Consider the following 14,795-nt stretch of genomic DNA (forward strand, 5'->3'; position numbering starts at 1 on the left):
AATAAATATTTGTGGATCTGATTGTCTGTATCCAGGACATAACATGTGTGTTGCCTATGTATGTATTTCAGAATTATTCAAATACTAATCAGTCTTGGTTTGTTCTAGTTACTCTGCTGAAAGAAGGCAATTCTCCATGATGGCAGACTTACTCGACAGCGTAGGGATCGTTTGATCAGCAGATGCTTGTGTCGAGGATAGAGCTGGGAAGCACAGACTGGCTGGAAGTCAGGCTGTAAGAGACGCTGATGCAGGGTAGTCACTTGGGATTCAAAAGAGAAATTTAAATTTACTTTAAGCTGCTTAAATACAACATTTAATCAACAATTGTAAAGCAATCATCACTGAAATAAAAGGGTCATCATTGGTTTTGTTAAATGTCTTTTTCAAGACTATTCTTAAATATAGATCTGACTCAAAAAAAAGATCCTTTTACTTTTAAAAAGTCATTGTTTTAATATGTTTTGTGATCATTTTACTATTGAAAAACATACCAATAATGCCAGGTAGTAAACAGAATATGACTAATAAAAGCTAAATTCCAAATAAGTTAGAAACAAATAGCAAAGTCCAATACCCTCTGTTAGATTTACTGGTCTAGTATAGTAGTCCTCAGGAAGAGGTTCCACTTCTTCCACAGCTTGTGCTGGCTCAATCTTGATCTCTTTTTGGTCTTCTCCTTCCTTGAGGCTAAATGATGGAAAATGGCAGTTTTACTGAGTAACCTATTAACATATGGAATGAAAGCACTAAACCTTCCCCTTGATGAATACTCCATTCAGTTCACCTTTTAAGGTTAATAATATTTATTGTTTCTAAGTGCATAATTTGTTTCTTTTTTCTTGTGACAATTCCTAGGAAAATTCTCTCCCCTTCCTAGAGTCTTCTGCATAATATTTGCCTTCCTTTTCAATGCAATTTTAATGTCCAAACTTACGAAAGTCCTGCAAGGGTACTGATAGGAGCTCCAGCTCTTGGTCTCTGAAGCCTGGTTCCAAGACCGTATTTGTCCTAGAAGAGAAAAAGTTTCATCAGGATATTTATATATCTGTCCTACTTATCAAAAGAAAGAATTACTTTTGAGACAGTGCGAGAAGCGCAGGAAACTAAGCAAAGGAAAGCAAACTTAAAAAGCTCACCTTGATGACATAAATGTAGCCTTTCCCCATAAAGCTATTTTTTTTTAATTTAAAAAAGTACCATCTATAGACACTGAAACTATTCTAGCATTGTAAAAGTGAATTTAATTCTAGTTATTCTATCAATCTAGGCACTTCTAAGATAAGAGGAGTGATAAGATTTTGAGACACATGAAACTAGTGGTCAACTGGAACCCAAGTCATCTAGGCTCTTTTTCAAGAGCTTTAGTACCAGCAAAAAACTATGAAAGAACACTTACCACTACATGAATAGTGTGTTGCTGTGGAGAGCCCCCAAATAGCAGTAGGTCGCAACAGAGACAAAAAAATGCAGCGATAAGACAAAAGCAAACTCATAGAGTAGGCAGATCATATAGCAAAGTTGGAAAAATAGCAAGTGTATTCATTTTTTCTTTTTAGGCATACTCTTGGTTTCATAAATTACTTATTCATTCAGATCAATCCATTAAGATTATTTATTTAAAAATTTGGCAAAGAATCTAGAATTGTGGATCCTTAGCAAATTTTATTAGCTGATTGATGCTATGGAAAAAAGACCATGGGCAGCTAGGTGGAGCAGTGAGTAAAGCGCCGGCCCTGGAGTCGGGAGGACCCGAGTTTGGTTCCAGCCTGAGACACTTAACACTCACACAAAAATACTAGCCGTGTAACCTTGGGCAAGTTACTTAACCCCATTTGCCCTCCAAAAGGCAAAAAACAAAAAAACAATACGAAAAAAGACCAGGATGCCATTCACCATTCCAATCAAGATGTATTTAATTGGTTTATTCAGCCTCCCTAAATTTGCAGTGGGATGAACTACTTTCTAATTCTCATGTGAATTTACCAAGTAAATTCTCATGTGATTTCCTTACATGCCTTTATTAAGATGATAATATACTATAATCCTGGAAATGTGTCCCCTGTCAAAAAACTTAACTTGCATTATAGCAATGATGGCACCAAATCCAATCTGACTTTCATTGCTCAAATGACAATTTATCTCACCAAATAAGCTGACAAAGAAAAAAATGAGCATAATTCACTATTTTTTTTTTTTTTGCTTTTTGGAGGGGGAAAGGTAGGGCAATTGGGGTTAAGTAACTTGCCCAAGGTCACACAGCTAATTTTGTGTTAAATGTCTGAGGCCAGATTTGAACTCAGGTCTTCCTGACTCCAGGGCCAGTGCTCTATTCACTGTGCCCCCTAGCCGCCCCCATAATTCACAACTCTTGAAAACTCTGCCCTTATAAGCTGATTGTTCTACCCATGATGCCCTTACTGTGTAAAGACAGTGTTCCAAGAAGTGAGAGAACATGGGAAGTTCCAAGAAGATTTTTAATGATATTAGAGCTGAGAAGTTATAGGTATTTGAGTGATAACTGTGAACTAAAGATTTTATGAATAAAGTTATTTATTTACTACCTCAGAAGGGAATAATGGGGGAGAATCATAACCTCTCCCTCCTTCAAAAACTAAGATAATAAAAAGTTGTAGAACTGGGGAAATAGGAAAAGGAATAATCCAAAATGACTAGCTTTAAAATGAAACACATGAAAATTCTTTTTTTTTTTTTGAAACCTCACAATATCCTATTTGGATACTCTACTTTAGAAAACCTCTTCTTAGGCGCGACAGTTCCTGATCAGTGAATCCCAAAGTTCTCTGGGTACCAAGAGCTCACCGAAAATGCCAGGGGCATGTAGTTTCGACGCCGGGCCAGCTTTTTACGATCTCGTTCCACTTTCTCCTTCTGGGCCAGTTGTTGGTAATATTCAACCAGTTTGTTCATCTACAAGAAAACAAGATCAGCCACTCAAGCTTTAATAAAGAAAACACAAGTTCCCAACCCCAAATCCATAATATACCACCCAATAACATTTTAAGGTTTCTAAGGATTAAATGGCATACTAGATGGTACAGATTTTACTCTTTTCCCACAAACAGTATTCCTTTTTATAAGTGAGCTTATTTTTTTCAGACTGAAATCCTAATTTTACCATAAGCAGAAATGGAAAATCAAGGCACTAGTAAATTATACGCTTCACATGCTAACTTTTCTACCTTTAGTTATCAATATACAATATACACATATTTCAATGTACTCTACCAGGTGCTAGAAGATATTTCAAATATAAAATTCCTGCCCTTAATTTTTCATTTGATCACTTTTGCCTCTGAGGCAAAAGAAGCAATTATTTCTAATTAAATTTTATTTTCAGTTCCAGAGTCTCTCTCCCCTGCCCTCCTCTGCCACCCACTGAGAAGGCAAGAAATCCAAAACCCATTACAAATATGAAGTCATGCAAAAAAATTTTCTGTATTAACCATGGTCTTGGGGGGCAAAGGGAGGGAAAACAATAGCAAGAAAAAGAAAGAGCAAAAATGCTTTACTTTGGGGGCGGCCAGGTGGCTCAGCGAGTAAGAGCACCGGTTCCAGTGTTGGGACAACCTGGAGATCGAATCCCGGGCTCAGACACTCGGCACCACACCCAGAAATAACTGGCCGTATAACCTTGAGCAAGTTACTTAACCCCAATTGCTTAAAAAAAAAAAGGCTTTACTTTGTACTCTGAGACCAGCAGTTCTCTCTTTGGAGATGGACAGCATTTGACATAATGAGTCCTTTGGAGTTGTGGTGGGTCACTGCATTGATCAGTTCTAAATTTTACGCAGCTGATCGACCTTACAATATTGCTATTACTGTGTACATTGTTCTCCTGGTTCTGCTCACTTCACTTTGTATCAGTTCATACAAATCTTCCCAGTTTTTCTAAAACATCCCCTTCATCACTTCTTATACCGCAACAGTCTTTCACCACAATCTTATACCTTAACTTGTCCAGCCATTCCCCAATTGATGGGCATCCTCTCAATATCCAATTCTTTGATGCCACAAAAAGAGCTGCTATAAGCACTTTTGTACAAATAGGTCTTTTCACCTTTTCTTTGATCTCTTTGGGATACAGACCTAATAGTGGTATTATTGGGTCAAAGGGTATGCATAGTTTTCTAGCCCTTTGGGCATAGCTCCAGATTGTTCTCCAGAATGGTTGGACTAGTTCACAGCTCCCCAATCAGTGTATTAGTGTACCTGTTTTCCTACATCCTCTCCAGCATTTGCCATTTTTCTTTTCTTCCATCTTGGTCAATTTTATGGATATGAGGTGGTACCTCAGAGTTGTTTCAATTTGCATGTCTCCAATTATTAGTGATTTAGAACATTTTTTATATGATTATTGAAAGCTTTGATTTCTTCCTTCCAAAATTGCCTCTTCATATCTTTTGATCATTTAACAATTGGGGAATGGCTCTTTTTCTTATAAATTTGGTTCATTTATCTATATATTTGAAAATGAGACCTTAGAGAAATTTGCTGCAAAGATTTTTTGGGTAGTTTACTGTTTTTCTTCTAATTTCAGCTGGACTGATTTTGTTTGTGCAAAATCTTTTTAATGTCATGCAATCAAAATTATCCATTTTACCTCCCATAAATCTCTCTATCTCTTGTTTGGTTATGAATTCTGAAGCAATTCTTTCTAATGATAGGTGACAGGCTTTAAATCAAGAATATATAGTCAACCATTGCTAAGCCAAAATAAACAAACAAACACAACTCATGAATTGATGAAAATGCTTTTTTTTTTTGTAAAGTACTTCTGTAAGTTTAAAATAATTTGAAAAAGATATTCATAACATCAGGGAAATTAATTCCTGACTCAGAGATCTAGAGCTTGACTGGAACCCAAAAGTTACCTGGACTAACCCCTTTATTTTAAAGATGAGACTTACCTAAGATCACAAAGATAATAAGTTGCAGTAAGGATTTGAACTTAGGGTCTCTAATTTCACACCCAAGTGTTTCCACTACAGCATACTGAACAGTTCTGAACATTTTATAGCTCTCTAATACAGGCAAGACATTTAAATATTTAAGACATTACTATAAAATGCTAAAAAAAAGTTTTTCTTGGGTTTCATCTTTTATATCTGAAGGGCTGTGTCCACAAGCCAGTAATACAATAAAATTGCACAGAACTACAGAATTTCAGGTAAGATAGGATCTTAGGCCTTCAATACAACCTAGTCCTTGACAAAAATTCCCTTTATAACAAGCCTGACAAGACAGCTTCAACCTCTACTTAAATCCTCCAATGAAGGGAAATTTACTACCTCCCAAGGCAATTCTTTCCATTTTTTGAACAGCTTTTATTGTGAGGAAGCTTTCCTTTACACTGAATCAGAATTGGCCTCTTGAAGTCCACTTGTAGCTTGAAGTTCTTCCCTCTGCCCTTGGGGCCAATGAAGTAAATAAAACAAATCTCATTTCTGTCTCACCGGGACAATCCTTGCAAAAGCTGAATACAGTTACCATATGTGTTTTAAGTTTTCTCTGAAAGACTAAGAGGCACTGTGGCACAGTAGAAAGAATTCTGGGTTAAAATCCTAGCTTTGCCACTTATTACTTGTGTGACCTTGAACAAGTCGTTTAACTCCTATACTGTTTGAGTACTTACAGGAAAAATAAAAGCACCAGTATTAAAAACACTTGTTATTTCACAATTCACTAGACATTATCGAGTATAGACTTGAGAATTCAACTGAACTGATTCTTCTGAATTCAGTCAGGAAAAAATCAGAGAAGCTTTTTAGTTATTAAAAAAAATACACCTGCACATAGGAAATGCTTATTCATTAAGGCATCCTTTTATTGCATTTCTTTTTTTAAATCTTTTTTAATGTTAATTTATTTTCATTAAGGCGCCTTAATTTGCTTGATTATACTTATCAACATACAAAGCAAAGATCAGTTCCAATCAGTTTCCCCAGTCTTGCCTGCCTGAAAGCAATTCCATTTTTCTATCTTTTCTTACTGTCCTTCACTTACCCTTTGTGTGTGAGGATTTTCAGGTTCTTGCCACCCACCACTGGCTGCAAAACAAAATGGAGTTTCACATGAGACCTTAGGGAATACCAGAATTACCGCCCCTGTGCAACTAGCACCAAAATCCGTCTGAAAAGAGGATGGAAGCTTTTCCATGACAAGCTTAAGCAAAATGTACCTAGTCACCTAGCTCTGAGCTTTCTAAAAACTATTAGGACATCTTATTTTTAAAAGCTGGAATTATAATACTTCCCCACAATTTTTTGGGAGCTGATTTTTCTAAGAGGCTGAATTGTCCTGGCAGTTCATTTATTTATTTATTTTTAGTTAAGAAGAAGGCATATATGACACAAGAGAAGTGATTTATAGTTGAAATAATTTTTAAAAAAATTTTAAAAATCCAAGTATTTTACCCAATTGTTTCTCCTGGCTTCTATTTAAAAAAAAATCACAACAACCTTATTTAATTTTAACTGCAAATTAAATTAATTTCAATACCAGCAATCAAATCAAAATAATGATGTATTTTGATAAGTATATTATACATACGCCTATACATGTAGTATAATGAGTAACATTTACTCTCCATACTATTCTGATATTTTTAAATTGTGCACTAAAGTTTTCTTACTTTTAAAAATATTTACATACATACACATATTCATATTCTGGGCATGTTATTAGAAATTCTGTTTGCTTTGCTTTATAGCTCTTTAAAAAAAATCCAACACTTTGAGAGGCATCATTTTATTACTTAAAGCTTTTTTTTTCTTCTATTATACACTACAAATTCAATGGGTCTGTTTCTTGACAAGCTGAATTTTAATTTAATTTTATTTTAATTGAAGTATAGTTGTTTCAGAGCTTCTCAAGATATAAGAACCATAAAGGCAAAATAAAATTAATCTTCATCCTTAAGAGCTGCTCCAAGTGAATTATCCTTGTCAAGGTGCTATGTCCAAGGAAGCAAGGTGCCAGAAGGTAAGAGAAACTTTAGATACGTTTGTCATCCCTCCATATTGCCTTTTGCTCATCCATATAAATCTTAACTGTATGGACTAACTTCAGAGAGCAGTAAGATATCAGAGTTTGGAAGGAATACTGAATTTTGTTTCTTATCCATACCAAAAATAACCACAGTTTTTTTTTTAAAAAAGAGAAAAATAGAGAAGATAAAAGAGCAGAGAAACAGCATTTGCTGAAAACAGTCTCTTTTTTGGAGACTGTACTGTTTCATTAGTCCAGCACTCCAACAGATAGGTGATCGCTTCTATCTGGGCATAACTCTAAAAGTAGAGACCACCACCCACCCATGCCTGCCAGACTGGGCATCTTATTCGGGATCTCCTGACATTGTATAAACATCAGTGGAACAAATCAGTCATCACTGGCTCTCAACGAAGACAGCTAATGTTTCTATGTTGTTGACTATGTGCCAGGCACTGTGCTAAGTACTTCACAAATACTGTCTCACTTGATCCTCACAACAACCCTATGAGGTAGGGCTCTTATAATCACCATTTTACAGAAGAAGAAACTGAGGTAGGCAGCAGACTTCCCAGGATCACACAGCTAGTAAATGCAAAAGGTCACATTTGAACTGGAGTCTTCCTCATTTCAGACCCAGCATTCTATCCACTGAACCACCAGCTACCCCACATAGACCTATGTGATCAGTCCACCTTTGTCTTTTGATTGTACATTTCTTTCTTTTATAATTTCTCTCTCTCTCTCTCTTTTTTTTAAACTTCAGCTTTAGTCTTTATTGGTCTTGATAAAGGAGAAGACATATGGCATCTGGGAAATTTTTTGCCAGTGGCAGCGAGCCTAGAGTGGGCCCTGGATTCAATCACCCAAACTTCTGGTCACAGGGTTACAGACAATCAGCCACGACAACAGCAGTGCCTACGATTTCACGTCCTTGGGATCATCAGATGAGGAGCCTCTGGATGGCGAGTTCCAATGCCCCATGTTTTCTGGGCTGTAATTGGACTGTTAGTTGTGGCTTTCAACATCTCTCCGTTAGGTTTCCAATATATTGGGTCTCCAGCCGAAGTGAGCCTCTTCTACCTCAGCGTTCTTCACTGCCAAGAGCTGAAGCACTAGCGGCTGGGAAGGAGCCTTATATGTTCTTGGAGTCTGCTTCAGGCAACTACCCAGCTCCAACCCCTTTATATGTAAATTCAGGAGATGAAAAGGAGCTGTTTAGATCAAATACATCTTAAGAAGATAAACCCACACTTTCACCACCTACAAATAATTTAATTCTTAATAAGCCTTCCCTTTTTACCTGAATTATACTAATTTCTCATTAACATCTGGATATTACTGGCTTTATTTTTGAATTGACTGTCCCTACCCCTTCCTAATATTGTGTACAATAATTTTTTAATAATCTTTACACTTTTCTTTATGTAATTCCTTGTTTGTAACGTGCTATAATCTGCTCATATCTGGGAGCTAATTAGATACTTTAATCCTTTGGAGACTGAACCGCTGTCCCTCTCTTTCAAGAGAAAAAAGCTTGGAAGGAGGAAGGGAGAGGAGAGGTCATGAAAAATTTCTGCAATTTTCCAAAGGCATGCCAGCTAGTTCTTACTGGTCAATTCTGGGAGAGTTCATTGATAAGTGCAAGAATCATTAATAGATATATTTTCTACGGTGGTGTGATATAAGATAACCCCATAGAAACAAAAAAAACCCTGCATTTCTATATGTCACCACCAAGAATTAAGAGAAACTGATAGAGGAATATTATGTATGATAACAAAATGTATCAAATATTTGGGAATTAACTTATCAATACATACAAGACACCTATAAAAAGGCAGCTTCAAAATTATTTTGACAGAAATCATGGAAGAATCTAACAAATGGAGGGATAGCTTCTCTTCATGAAAGATAAACAAATATATTAAAAATGCAAATACTTTAAATAGTTAACATATATTCAATGTAATATCAATCAAAACACCAATAGGTTATTTTTATAGAATTAGATAAATTCAAAAGAAAACTGAAATGGATAATGAATAAGAAAATGAAGAAGAGTTATGAAAAAGAAAACAAGCAAATGGAGACTATTGCTACCAAATATAAAAATGCATTACAAAATAATTATAACTATCTGATCCTGGAAAAAGAATAAGGAAATATTATCAATGGAAAAGAATAGAGAACTAAGAAATAGAAATTAATAAATAAAAGATTAGTGTTTCGTAAAAAAAACCCACGGGAATAGAATCTTTCATTTCATAATAACTGTTAGTGAAACTGGATAGTTATATGGCAATAAAAAAAAGATTTAGAAGCACAAATACACAAGACAATAGAGCCTAATCGGATTGTCTATTTAAATATAAAGAAATTATTTTAAATATATGAAATAAAAAGGAATCAGGTTTTCAACCACAGAAAGAGTATTATTTGAATCAAATGAATAAATTATTTGAGACACAAATCAATGGGCTTGATTACAAAAATTAAGATTTTGTACATCCAAAAATAGTATCTTTAAAATTAAAAAAAAAAAGGGGGGGGGGCGGCTAGGTGGCACAATGAATAGAGCACCGGCCCTGGAGTCAGGAGGACCTGAATTCAAATCCAGCCTTAGACACTTGACACACTTACTAGTCGTGTGATTTTGGGCAAGTCACTTAACTCCAATTGCCCTCCAAAAAGCAAAATCAAAACAACAACAAAAAAAAAAACTAAAAGAAAAAGATTGAGAAAAAGATGTGTAATAATTAATGAAATAAAAACCTGGCATCTCAAATACATATCTAAAAGAGTAATTATTAATGTTCAAAGGACAGAAACAGTTTAGTTTACAAAAGGAAGAAATAGAAACCATCAAATGTCATGTGAAAAAATGGTGCTCAAATAAGAGAAATGTAAATCAAGATAAATATAAGATGCCACTTTCCATCAATCAGAATGGCAAAAAACAAACAAACCCAAAACATATATAATCCAATGTTGGTGTGGATGAGGAAAGACACTTCACTATACTGATGGTGGGTCTGCAGGCTGATGGAAAGATTTTAGAAAGCAATGTGTAAATACATTATGAGTCACAAAATTTTATGGCTAGATTTCTACTCCAAAAACATCATGAAAAGGAATTTAAGTGGTAGATAAATCATTTGCATTTCTGTATACCATCACCAAGAATCAAAAGAAACTGATAGAGAAATACCCTTATAGAAAAAGACTTGCATAAAGAAAAATACTCATAGATGCCTTATTTATGGGAGCAAAAAACAAGAAAGCCTACTGTATGTCTAACAACTGGAAAATGGCTAACTAAATCAAGACCTGTTAATGTAATGAATTATGTTGCCTTATAAACCAGAAAAATATGAAGTATACAAGGCAATATGGAAACACCTTTACAAAGAGATGCAAAACAAAATCAGCAGAACCAGAATTGCATACACACTATTTACAATTATAATGAATGGAAGAAAGAAAGGAAGGAGAAAAGGAAAGGAAAGAAGAGAAGGGAGAGAGGAAGGAATGAGGAGAGAAAGGAAGGGAGAAAGAGGGAGGGAGGGGTAGGAAGAAGGGAGGGAGAAAATAAAAAAGGAAGGTAAGGAGGGGAGTGAGGTAGGGAGGAAGGAGGAGAAAAAGTGATGGAAGGAGGAAGGAAGAGAAGGATGGGAAGGAGGAAAGAAACCAGGTCCAAAGTAGCATGTAGACCTTGAAGGAGGAACTGAACTGGAATATTATCTTTGCTTGTCAGTCATTTGTTAATCTATTTGGCTATGCCTTGTTAAAAGTTAAAGATTTGTATAACCTTGTTTTGTATTTTTATTTGTTTCTTTTAATGGCCAAGCTACTTTTTTAAAAGAAGCTTCAGCATCTTAATCTTAATAGAATATCACTGATGTGAGTATTCCCTTTAATGATACAATTGCTTTTCCATAGTCTTCCATGGTGGTATCCACCTGACATTGTAAGGGTCTTCCTCCAGATCTCTTGATTTTGCAAGGACAAACACACAGGATATCTGTTAGTCACCCATCAATGTTGCTACAAGACTGGGTCACCTCCTTTTCTAGTCACACCTCTCTTGCATCACAGGAGCACACTCCAAATTGGATGGGATCTAAAGTCATCATCCTCAGCGATTCTTCCCATGGTTTGTGGGTAATAAGTTGTGCCTCTTCCTGCCAAGCCTGTGCCATTCTGGTGCATTTGGTTACCTGCATCTTTAACTGTTTATAGAGATCAGGGCATTCATTCCTTGACTTTCCGCCATATCAAAGATTTTTAAAAAACAAGGAAAAGACTTTGTTTCTGAGAAAAAAAAAAACAAAACCCTTATGGTCATTAAAATACTCCACACTATCCTAGAGGCAATCTAGTTGGCTTTCTTCCTCCTATTTAACTTTGATTACAAGATACTGTCAGCTAAACATTTGATTTGTTTGTCCATGGAACATCTACCGATAGACAAGATCTCGGAAATGTCTATTCAAATGCATATCAGAGTCTGGACAACAGGTATTCTTAATCTAAGTTTTCCCTGTGTGGATCATTAGGTCAAATTGATCTTTTTTAAATTTCTAAAAATTAATTATTATTTTTTTAATACTTAAAAATTGTTGGGGTTCCAAATTCTTCCCTTCCCTCTAGCCCCTCCCCCAGTCATGGGAAAGGTAAGCAATAAATCAATTATACATTTCCTTATTAGCCATGTCACCAAAAAAGCAAGACAAAAAAAAGAAAAGTAAAAAAAAATAAAGTGAAATACACTTCAATTTGCACTGAGTTCATTAGTTCTCTCTCTGAAGTTAGAAAGTATTTTTCATCACGAGTCCTTTAAGATTCTCTTAGATCATTGTATTAATCAGAGTAGCTAAGTCTTTCACAGTTGATCATCTTTATAATGCTGCTGTTACTGTGTAAAGTGTTCTCTTGGTTCTGCTCACTTCACTTTGCATCAGTGTATACAGGCCTTCCGAGGTTTCTCTGAAACCATCCAGCTTAGCATTTCTTATAGCATGGTAAGATTCCATCATAATAATATACCCCAACTTGTTCAGCCATTCCCCAAATGATGGGCATCCCCTCAATTTCCAATTCTTTGTCACCACAAAAAGAGCTGCTGTAAATATTTTTGTACATATAAGTCCTCTTCCTTGTTTATTTAAAATTCTCTTTGGGATGGGAAGTCTCTTTGTAGATGAGAACAAAAGGTACAGAAGGAAATGGAAGAGGAACTGGGATGATTAGAATAGGAATAAGTGATCTTAGAGGAGGTAGTATAGGCATGCTGCTTGCATGAAATAATAATTTAATAATTTGCTTCAACTGTACTGGGTAACAATTTAGTACCCTGTAGTTAAATGAGGGCTAATCAAGATATGGAACAGAGTCTAGAAAAAATTCAGCCTATCTCTATTCTGAAAAATTTTAATATTAAAGTTAGAGTTTACAACTTAAATCTATTTATGTAGATTATGAGAAGTACATATAGAAGAGTGGCTTGTTAAACATGCCCCCTGCACCATACAAAGGAATCAAATATTAAATCTATCTTAGACACTGGGCCAGGCTTAAAGAAATTCTAATACAACGAATCTTGTAAACTAAAAGTAGACAAATTAATAAAGACAAAAAAAAAAAGAAATTCTAATCTATATATACTCAATTGTTTTAGAATTTGTAGAAGCCTTTGCCTATGCTGGGTCACTAAGCAGTGCAGTAGATAGAGAGCCAGGTCTAGAGTCAAGAAGACTCAGCTTCTTGAGTTCAAAACTGACCTTAGACACTTCCTAGCTGTGTGACCCTGGGCAAGTCACTTAACCCCGTTAGCTTTGGTTTCCTCATCTATAAAATGAGCTGGAGAAAGTAAAGGCAAACCACTCTAGTGTCTTTGCCAAGAAAATTCCAAGTGGTGTCATGAAGAGTCAGACATGATTGAAAAATGACTGAATGACAACATTACCTAAGTCAATATTAATTTCAACTAGGTTAGTCAACATATATTAAGCTCCTGTTGTATATTAGCATATATACTGATGGGACCAAATTCATTACGTTTCCTTAACACTTCTGAAAATTAAGTAGTAACTATTTGGTCTTAGGCTGCACATTTGTGGTTCTAAACCTTACCATGAATATACTTAAGACAATGTCAATGACAAAATTCACTGTACTTTCTGTTTAGAAAGCTATTTCCAATAAGGCATTATTCTTTGGACAAAGAAAGCTTTATATACATGTCTCTTGACATTTCATAACAAACTAAACCTTGCTCACCAACAGACTTGTCGGCCATGCCTACATCTCTAGATGTCCAACGACAAAATCCACAGGCCAGGTAATAGGCTTTCTTCATGGTGGTCTTGGCTGGATCATCGGGAAGCTGTGTGGGAACACTTGTAGCCCGAGTAGAAAGAGTATGCATACAGCCAGGACAGTCAAAACAGTTAGCACATCTGTAAGAGAAAGAATACAACAAAGTGACTGGAGTTCGCCTTTACAAAAATATTTTTCTGGCTGTCCCCTTCCCTTTTCAACTTAGCATCAAACTAATCAGATTTAGGAGTGCTACAGATTTACTCATCATCCTACATTTTCATAGAGGTTAAAAGGGATTTCACACTGGAAGAGTGAGAAAGGAGGTTAAAAAAATAACCTGAGAATTCTGAGAAATTTTGCTAGAAAAAGAATTGTATGTTCACTGTACCAAAGAAGAAACAAAACATTATAAAATGGTACTGTGGAGGAATTAATAAAAAATTTATCGAGTACCAACTGGGTCTCACATATGATACTAGGCCTTGGGATATAAATACAAAAAAATGAAACAATCCTTACTCTCAAAGATTTACACTGTAATGGAAGAAGATAATGTGCATATATATTAGTACATATAAAATAAATACAAGGTAATTAAGGACAGAGGTCACTAGCAATTGGGGACGGGGGGGGGGGGTAGGAAGGAGAGTCATCCTGTAGAAGTTACATTTTGAAAGAAATGAGGGATTTTATAAAATGGATATGAGAAGGGAGTGTATTCCAGACATGGGGGAGAGACCATGTAAAATCTTTGAGGTGGGACATGAAGTACCATGTATGAAGAACAGAGAAAAGGCCAGTTTGGTTAGACTGTAATACAGGAAGGAGAATAAAATATAATAAGGATAGAAAGACAGGTTGGGGCCAGAATGTGAAGGGTTTTAAAAGTTAAACAGAGGAATTTATATTTTATCTTAGAGGCAACAGGGAACCATTGGATTTAACTGAGGAGGGGAATGATATATGTTAGATCTGCGTTTAAGGAAAATCACTGTCAGCTGTGAGTAAGACAGATCACAGTAGAGAAAGACTTAAGGCAGTGGGACCAATTAGAAAGTCATTTCAACAGTTTAAGTGAGAGGTGATGAGGGCCTACACTAAGGTGGTGGCAATGAGTAGACAAAAGGTATCAGATGTGAGAGATGATGTGGAGGTAGAAATGGTAAGATCTGACAACCAATTAGATAGAAAGAGCAGCTGATGATAACACTAACATTACAAACCTTTAAGATGTAAAGAATGGTGGTGCCTTTGACACAAATAGTAAAGTTTGCTGGGTTTGCAGGGAAAAATAATAGGTTGTTTTGGACATATCGCTAGGATATCTAGTTCGCAATGTCTAAGTAAAGCAGATGATTCAAGACTGAAGCTCTGGAGAGAAACTGGGGCTAGATACATAGATTTATTGAGTCATCTGCATACAGGTGAGAATCAAACCCTTGAAAGTTGATGAAATCACC

The 14,795-nt window shown here is 35.7% G+C and overlaps 1 protein-coding gene across 2 annotated transcripts in view; it reads right to left on the reverse strand.

Annotated features, from left to right (window-relative positions):
* The window catches only part of DCTN4 (dynactin subunit 4), a 38,096-nt gene that overhangs the window by 12,125 nt on the left and 11,176 nt on the right, over positions 1-14,795 (reverse strand). Inside the window, exons 3-8 of one of the 2 annotated variants that reach the window (XM_069102620.1) lie at positions 13,294-13,472; positions 6,028-6,071; positions 2,824-2,931; positions 938-1,011; positions 578-690; positions 153-262 (exon numbers count right to left, since the gene is read on the reverse strand). In XM_069102620.1, coding sequence (XP_068958721.1) covers positions 153-262; positions 578-690; positions 938-1,011; positions 2,824-2,931; positions 6,028-6,071; positions 13,294-13,472 — 628 coding nt within the window. Of the gene's footprint in view, positions 1-152; positions 263-577; positions 691-937; positions 1,012-2,823; positions 2,932-6,027; positions 6,072-13,293; positions 13,477-14,795 lie in introns of both variants that reach the window. The other variant, XM_069102621.1, reaches the window with a different exon arrangement.

This window comes from Petaurus breviceps, unplaced genomic scaffold (genome assembly GCF_028583685.1).
Source record: "Petaurus breviceps papuanus isolate PSGF00001 unplaced genomic scaffold, PetGlider_PUasm1.0 551, whole genome shotgun sequence".
Lineage (NCBI taxonomy): Eukaryota > Metazoa > Chordata > Mammalia > Diprotodontia > Petauridae > Petaurus > Petaurus breviceps.